The 9,284-nt window shown below is 43.3% G+C and overlaps 1 protein-coding gene across 1 annotated transcript; it reads right to left on the bottom strand.

Annotated features, from left to right (window-relative positions):
- Window positions 1–6,489: 6,489 nt before the first annotated feature.
- slitrk1 (SLIT and NTRK like family member 1) lies at window positions 6,490–8,834 on the bottom strand. Its single transcript, XM_028572346.1, has one exon. It carries the CDS (start codon window positions 8,832–8,834, stop codon window positions 6,717–6,719), a length of 2,118 nt encoding a protein of 705 aa, XP_028428147.1. The 3' UTR covers window positions 6,490–6,716.
- Window positions 8,835–9,284: the final 450 nt, after the last annotated feature.

The raw sequence follows: 9,284 nt of genomic DNA, 5'->3' as shown, positions 1-9,284 counted from the left end.
CATGGAGTAGAAACAAACTGCCATAGCCTTAAAAGGGCATCTAAGGTGCTTTGAATTGTACACAACAGTTTCTGTGTGTGCTCTCATGGTAGGGAATAGAAAAGGAGAAAATCGGACTGTTTCCTTGAGCGCCTTGCTTACCAGAGTTTGCATATTACCAGAGTTTGTCATATTGAGAGTGCCTTGATAAAGCATCATGCTCAAACTTCTGTCCGAGAGCATCATTGTACAGTGGGGGGAAATAAGTGAGAATTGAGGTTTGCCTTGAAAAATGCATCATGCTTCAAACTGAAAGACAGAATCCAAACCATCATATGAATTTATTAAAATTGATAACCATCTGATGAGGAAAATCATTGTATACCATCAAGTATTCTGGCTCCTACAAGCCAGTTAGTCCTTTACAAGAGGAAACCAATTGTCTTGCCTCACCTCGATGTATAAATATACTAATGTATAACCAAAGAGCAACATATATATCAAAGTGTTTCGACATCTGGACAACTCTTATTGGAAGAAGCACCACACCACCGCCAACCTCCTCGGTCTGGGCCTCCACACAAGATCAATGAGGAATCATCCCAAACCACAAGCCCTTGGGACCACAGTTACAAAAGAAACGGTTGGTAACACACTACGCCGTCATGGATTGAAATCCTGCAGCGCACTGTTCTCTGACCAGCCAGATAATTGTAAAAAGCATTAGGGGCAGATTCCTTGGGTTTAGATGAAGATGAGACCAAAATTTTGGCCTCAGCCTCAGGAAAACATCATGCTTTGGGGGTGCTTTTCAGCCAAGGGGACGGGACAACCCATCGTATTGAGGGGAGGATGGACGGGCCATGTATCAAAAGTCTTATAGCCCTAGCCAGTCTCCAGACCTGAACTGATTGAAAATCTTTGGAGGGAGCTTAAAATTGAGTTGCCAGGCGACAAATAACCTGAATGATTTGGAGGCTGTCTGCAGGGAGGAGGGCCAACATCCCTGCCGAAATTAATGTCACCAACTATAAAAACCGTTTGACATCTGTGCTGGCCAATAATGGCTTTTCTACAAAATATTATTAACATGCTGTTTGTCCAGGGGGGTCAAATACTTGTTTTTCCTCATCAGATGGTTATCAAGCTTTGGGATCCTGTCTTTCACTGTTAGAATGTACATATGTTAAAATTGTAGATTTTTGCATTCTTTGTAAGTGGGCACCATACATCCACCCTGTATACCATTATACAAGAGGAGAGTCTTGGATGTACAAATATACTAATGTATAACCGGCAACTATATACAATGGGGGACTCTTATTGCTGGGCCCAGTTACAAGCTGTTCTCTGACCAGCCAGATAATTGTAAAAAGCATTAGGGGCAGATTCCTTGGGTTTAGATGAAGTTAGCCTCAAATGGAGAAGTTGGCAAGCCAGGCACAGCCCCTTTCCCCTGAACAAATCCACACACCACATCCTTACTTTATGACTGCAAACAAACTCCATTTTGTATTGGGGTTGTAGTCCCCATTTGAGTGGTGTAATCCGATCAGGTGGAGCCACATAAAGCCTGAGAAATGCCAGTGAGGGATGGGGAACGCGCCTGGCCGCTAAATGAAATCAATGAGATAATCGATAAGTGGGGGCTGGAAGAAGAGGATTACTTAGAGCTGGAGAAAACACTCGGTAGGCCATTCACTCATTTTGATTAAGGGCCCCGCTTTGTGGTTTGACGTAGGCCAGTGTGTAGTGGATTGACACCAGATCTTATGATTTGAGATCATTTTAATTACTCTGTATGTTTGCTAAATAGTCTGGCTGGCAGACATGGTAATATGAATCAGGTTTGAAATGTTTGAACTCCTTGTGTTTTGATTGATTTATCTGCCCCAGCTCTAACTCCTAGAGCTGCTTCGAAAGTGCAACTTTTTCAAAATTATTTTATCTATTGCTTCTTTGTTGCAAGCCAGGCTGTGATCTGAAGCTCCACCCAACTTCAGCTCTTGTTTAGTTGTCATCAAGCCAAATATACAACAATATAAGACTTATACTTATGATTAGCCACTCTAACAATGATTTACAGTGATTGAATTGGAAAAAGTACATTGAGCAAGGCTGCAGGCAAAACTCCATCCAGCACAAACACATTTTTATCCCTTTGTTGATGTAATTATATTGGAGACGTGTTATTAGGATATGTTTGCATATTGAAAGGTATATTATCAAGCGCAATCATTAAACAAGCTAAAGTCTGCTTTGTTTCTTGTCATGTAAAACACTCCGTTCCATTCAATACCAAACTCAATCAGTGGCACTGATTCCAAGCCCAAGTAAGTATTCCATACAGTAACTATTGTGGCTCGCAAAGAACATAACTGCTAATAAAACCCAACCACTGAGACTTATTGGCTAAGTGCTTTGCAGGGGATGGGCTAATAATATTATCTGGGAGTAACACCAAGATATCCCTAGAGATAATGCCAGATAATCACTACTACACACATCCATGGGCACAAACCAGCAGCAAGGGTTGTACTGGCTACAGAGTTTAGAAGTGCAGGAGTCCTGACAACTCTTAAGTGCAACACATGGGACTTTCATCAAAGCTAACATCAAAGGCTAATACCCAAGCTGAAAAGCTTTTGTGGATTTTTACAAAACCTAAACAAGAACAGACACTGAATCTGACCGTTGGGAGTCAGATAAAAGCTAGCCACTGACACTTTAGTGCTAATTAAATGAAAAGACTGGGGTTTGGGGGTTTTTCCCATCATCATGCTGCCATTTGTAACTTTGCATGAATCTGAGACATCACAAGCAAGATATCAATATGCTGAATGACAGATTGTATTATTTCCAATGTGATTTTCAATTTTTCCTGTAATACAAATATAATTTCAAATGCTACCTGCTTTAGATCTTTTGGCCAGTTATTACCTCAAAGGAATATTTTAGAAAAAAACAAATGCAATACAAAAAATGCAGATGTGCCTGAGGGAGCACAAAAACAAGACTAAATGTTAGTCGTGGGTGTTCAAGCTGTAATGGAAATTCCAACTGATGACTAACTCGCCAAACCAGCCACAGATACATTTTTGTTATTGTTGTTGCAGAGAAGTAACCCTGAAGCAAAGAAAGCACAGCCTCCAAATACAGAACACAAACTATTTCCCATACCTTCTGGATTAAATGTCCCACACCTAAACCAAAGCAGGACCATTGAGACAAACCTGCTGGAAGTGTTGCATCAACTGCCAGCTCCTGGGGAACTATCACACGAACTACGGCAGGCCTGCCGGGCCACAGCAGTGTGGGAGTGCTGTGTGCCCAGCGTGTAAAAGAGGCTTCTCCACTCCGCTGTGATTCCAACAGCTATTATCCATCGCATTAATGAATGAATTCTACTGTTAAACACAGTCACGCAGACCTACAGCATAGGAATGCCTGACGGGGAAAAAAAGAGGAAATGTCATGTTTTGAAGAGTAGGAAGAATGGTAGTCCATATGTTTAGGATTAACCCCATAGTAGTGTGACTATGCAATAATGTTCTCTTCATCAAACATTTACAAGATATTTGAATTCTTTTGTGAAATATTTTGGATACTCAGACATCAGATGTCTTGGATTTGGGGTTTACATACCTCAAAATGGAAAGAATATGCTAATACAGCCAGCACTGCAGCAAAAGTCTAAATGTGTCATTTTCTCTCCAGGGTAACAAGGAACTAGCATTCATGAATCATGATAAAACAGTCTAAAAATAATATGATAAAAATATGATAATGCATTACAATGTAAGAACCTCCACTATAGTGTACAGAAATGATATAACATGAATTTAACCTTATTGTGAAATGTTTTCTATATTAAGGAACAAAGACATAACGCAGTGTACTTGAACTAAGTATACTGTATGTAAACCCTTCAGTATATTCAGTATGCAGAACAATGTGAACAGATGATAAATCATGTCTCATTACGCTAACTTAGTCAAATCCAATGAAAATTCCTAAAAGCAAATATTGTTTTTTTCATTCAACCTCAACCACACTTTATTTAACAAAATAGAAGCAGGTCAAATATCGCAAAGCATATAAATGTAACTTTGAAACACAGCGTTTGAAAATTATGACAAATCATCAGTGGGCTGTGGCACAGTAATACTCCACAGAAGAGACACATAGTTACCCCGAACTCCCCCCTCCCCCCATCACCACCACCCATTGTGATAGGACAGAAAAGCAGGGAACGGGAGTTAAGGGGGAAGCAAGGTGACGACAGAAATGCAGAGGGGTTGATGATGAGTGTTTGTCACAGATCTGCTGAGATGTTAGTCCCCAAGGTCAAGCTACGCATGGTTACATGTAGGTAATGGGAAGAGGGTGTGGGGGAGGCAGAGAAAGTAAGGGTGTATACACATACATGCAAATTGTCTCACAATTTCTCTCTCTCTCACACACACTCTCTCTCTCACTCTCATCTGTCCTCACATAAACACACACATGTGGGGGCTGCATGCCTGTGTGTGAGCACACACAAACAGGCTTGCACGCACAAGGGTACACACGGGCAAGGGGCAGGCAGACAAAGAAAGCAGGGGAAGTGATTCAGCGCCATGGACAGCACTAATCTGTATACTGAGTGAACCAGCACCATGGACAGCGCTATCTGTATACTGGGGGTGATACTGTAGGCCTACTAGCTGGGGAAAGAGGGGGGAGGGTGCGGCGGAGTTAAGGGGTGTAAGCCCATCTTACATACACTCTGTACACTCTCATGATGGCAGTGGCATCTTAGGTAGATTGTTGCCGAATTATGCTTAAATCTTGTCTAAATTAGGCATTTTAGAGTGAGTTTCTTAAAGAAAATCAATTGGCAAATTTAAAAGATGTCACCACCACTGGAATATTACATTATAATTACAAATAAATGAAAATAATGCACATTCCTTGCATTTGTTTTAGACACTGCAGAGAAGATACATAATTGAGAATTTTTTTGAATACTGGATGTATGCCCCAACGGTTTAATTATTTATTTATTTATTTTCCCAAATCCACGCTCAGTTAAAGCAGTATAGGCTAAGCAGCAGGCCTGACAGCTGAGCTCTGCAAAACAGGTGAACAGTCATGGCATTGTTTTCATGAGCCCACAAAAACCATGCGACCCCCGAGAAAAGTATCTCAAGTTCAAAATGCTGAGTTGAAAAAGGCATCTTGCATTATTTAATTACGTGTGTGTGTGTGTGTGTGTGTGTGTGTGTGTGTGTGTGTGTGTGTGTGTGTGTGTGTGTGTGTGTGTGTCCACAGCAGTGAAAGAGACACAGAAGTGTGTCTCTATGGACTGACCACATGCTGAATGCTTATCATAGCATGGCCCCAGTTTGTTTGTTAGAAAGGACCCCCCCTTCTCTCTCTCTTCAACCCAAAACAGCCTATTTCAAGCACATTTTGTAGTAAATACAGTGAGTTTCAGTTCTCTGATTTGGACAAGATTAGATGGCTTTACAAAAGCTCACAATATGATGGTAAGGTGAATCATAGCCATAAGCTTTTTTGTGGAGGAATACTTTTTTTTCTGACATTAAAAAAGCATTCTATTCTAATTCATTCTACCTGCGCTGTTTACATAGATCGAATTATACCTACATAGCTCAATTGAAAACACTTCTTTGCTCAGTTGTTGAAAAAATATGATGGTATAAACCCCCCATTTAAATGACTTGTTGATTTTTCTTCCTCTCACCCAAAGCAGGCTATATTCATTGACACACAAAACCACGGAACTGTTATTTTAGCTACATTAACTTTGCAGCATAAGCATCTGAGTGACGTTAATTGGTCATGCTCATCTGCATGTCTGAATATCTGAAAGTCAACAATTGGCACACCATAAAATAACACAGTTTACATTCATAAAGGAGATGACTGCGCAGACATGAATTTAATCTGCACCATCTAGTACGGTATAAATAACCCCAATATTTATCGACAATCAAATGATAACAAACAGAAAATAACATGCACTGACAGCTTTACTTCCATCACTCCTTTCCGATAGTCATCATTATTGATTTTTTTTCTCTTTTCTCCAAACAAGTTTAAAACAACAAATACAAATCCTAACTGCAGGTTCACAAAAAATAGAGAAATGGCACTTTGTAATAGTCATATATAATTCTTAATATCTATATATTTTCGTCATATTGATATAACATGAAAGGGTCGAGTTTGCTTCTTTGTTGATTATGGTGGTTATGGTTCCTCACCGTCGTGTGTGTGTTGAAACCATGCGAAATATCATCATGCAGATTATGATACATCGGTCCGAGTATTTACATTTACATTCATGCGTTCGTGCACCATTCCCAGGGTCCTCGGTCTTGGCTCTCTCGCTCTCTCTCTCACACACACACGCCCTCTCCCTCGCTCCTTGTTCTCCCTCTTTTCTGTCTCATACAGATCCGTAGTCCGATTGCGGCAAATAGCAGAACTGGGAGGGGTTTTTAGTCAGGAGGCTTGGCATATACATATATTACAGAGTGGGGCCTGTGCAGCAGCAGGCTGACTTACTTGGTTCAACTGGAGAAAACAAGACATAAACAAGTCTGTGTTCGCCTCTGACGAACAAAAGCGGATGTTTGCCGTCTCAGTCATTTATGTGCGTCAGTCTGTCTGTGTGACTGTTTGTAATCCAGTCTGGTGTGGGCTTATTGTACAATAGCAGAGTCCCTTTACGCATCATTTGTCGTGGAGAGGTGCGTGCTGCAGTCGAAGCCCCTGTGCGCGCCCCCGTCGGCGTGATAAGGCCCGCCGCTGTGCCAATAAGACGAGTCGCACACTGTCTGCAAGGAATTGATCTCCGAGGCGGACGAGTTCCCGTCCCTTCGCTTTGATCGCTTTCGATTCCGCAAAATAAACACAAGCATTCCTACAACAGTGAAAGCGGACGTGACAAACACCAACAGCAACCCGGGGACGAGCACTGAGATGGAGACCCTGTTCGGCTCCAAATAAGAGTTCGAGCGCGTCCCCGAGTCCAGGGTGAAAGTGCTGTTTTTGGACAGTGGTGTGGGGGAGACTTTGTCATAGAGTTTGGGGCACATGAGGTCGTTCCGGACGTAGCGGAAATCTCGTTTCCAAAACTCTTCAGGGGACTCACACTTGAGATCACTCACTATCACATCTGCCCCGAGTTTCTCCGTCCACTGCTTGAAGGGCACGATGTTGCACGAGCAATCCCACGGATTCCCGTGCAAATCGATCTGTATGATTGAATTGAGCTGATCTAACACTCCAGCCACAGGGAGATATGGGAAATAATTATTATGCAGACTAATTTTGGATAAAGAAATCCCAAGGAAAGAATCCACGGGTAAAGATTTCAGCAAGTTGTTATTGAGGAATAGAACCCTCAGATTTGGCATGGGGCTGAATGCACCTGCCACTATCAGCTGGATGTCGTTGTATTCCAAACTGAGATATTCCAGATTCACAAGGCCCACAAACATCTCTGCTATCAGCGCATCCAGATAGTTCTTATCCATATACAGCCATCTCAGCTCGCTCTGGTTTTGGAAAGTGCTGTTGTCAATCACCTTGATGTTGTTCCCACCCAGATCGAGCAGGTTGAGGCTGGAGTAGCCAAGCAGGTGGTTCTTTTTCACTGCGTGTATGTTGTTATCTCTCATGTTCAATTCGTGAGCGGCCAAGGGCTTAGGTTTGAGGCTGGATAAGCTCTCAATCTTTTTGCCTTCGCATTTGACCCCCAGCCCTTGTCTGGAGCCGACCAGCTCACAGTTGCAAGGCTGGGGGCACGTCATGTTGTGCAGCTGCTCTCTATCCCCGTTCACACCTGTCAACAATGGAGTGGGCCTAGTTTTCAGCTGCCAGTTCTCACGAGATTTGGAGCGGCTCTTGGGGCCGTGGCCGCCGGGCGTCGGGGGCCCGCTGGTGTCTCTATTGGGCTTGTAAGGCGTGGGACGTGGGCCATGGGCAGCGGTCTCAGAAGTCTCCTCCTGAGTGGGAGGGGCGACCAGGCTGGTGTCCACGCTGCCGCTCTGTGAAGGGCACAGCTCTGCTTCTGACGTCTCGTTTAAGTCGCTCCCTTGCAGCCTGGTGGGAGCCTCGCATATCATCCTCCCAATAAGCGCGTTACGCGGTATGTTCTCCAGCCATTCCTTAAGGGAAACCAGGTCGCAGTTACAGTCCCAAGGGTTGTCCTCCAACAGAACCTCCGCAATGCCCGGTATCTGTTCAAGGATCCCCTCATAAGGCAACGTTTTGATTCGGTTTCCCCGCAGGTCGAGATGCGTAATGGGCACATGTTGAAACACGTTCATAGGTAGCGCACTGATGAGGTTGTCGTTAAGTATTAACACTTCAAGTTTATTTAGGTCCCTGAAAACTGCGGGGTCAATATCCCTCAATAGATTAAAATCAGCTTGGAGATATTCCAAGTCGTCTAACCCCAGAAATGTACTCTTCCTGAATGATCTTATCTTATTGTTGTTGATGTGCAGCCTTTTCACCAGCTGCAATCCCAGAAAGGCGCCGGGGACAATGTCGTGCAAACCATTGTTTTCCAAATGCAGGCTCACAGCATTGTAAAAGTTGGCGAACTCGTTGGGAAATAGCCTGGATAGAGAATTCCCGTGCAACAGCAAGTGATAAAACTGCGAACTCGGGCCAGTCAAATGCTGCAGAGTGGTGAAGCTCCGTTTTTCGCAGTCTATGTGCAGATCTCCCTCTATCTCGTTGCAAGAGCATATCTGCTCCTTACAAACGTCCCTTGTAACATTTCCACTCGCAACACAAAGAGCCGCATTCAGCAGAACAATCCAAAGCAGCATTTTTCAACGTGGACAATTCATTCCCGGTTTCAAGACATATGAGCTGAGAATTCAGTCTACATCAATACGAAGAAGAAAAAATGAGATATAGACATTTAGGCAGAAGATAAGGCAGTCTTTTATAACAGATCCATGCTGCATCTAACCTGCACTTGTGTCCAGACTTCCAGTTTGAAAATGACCACATAAACGTCTCTTTCACATCGACTGAATCCTCCAAGCCTCCGCGTGTTTATGATAAAAATCAAAAACGGCGAGCGACAGTAGAGTCCAACACATCTTCTGGCTGTTTTCAGTTCGTTTAACACTGACCTTGGCAGGGAAAAAAATAAAAAATCCGTGCCTTTTTCTCTCCCAGTCGTGCTGCGTGTTGCGGCGTCGGGAGCTGTTCCCTCTCCCCTGGTGCTGTATTCACACCCTGCGCTGAAGCTTTCGAGGCGATCCCACCGC

The sequence above is a fragment of the Perca flavescens genome, chromosome 24 (genome assembly GCF_004354835.1).
Source record: "Perca flavescens isolate YP-PL-M2 chromosome 24, PFLA_1.0, whole genome shotgun sequence".
Lineage (NCBI taxonomy): Eukaryota > Metazoa > Chordata > Actinopteri > Perciformes > Percidae > Perca > Perca flavescens.
This window is presented reverse-complemented; position numbering and strand designations above follow the sequence as displayed.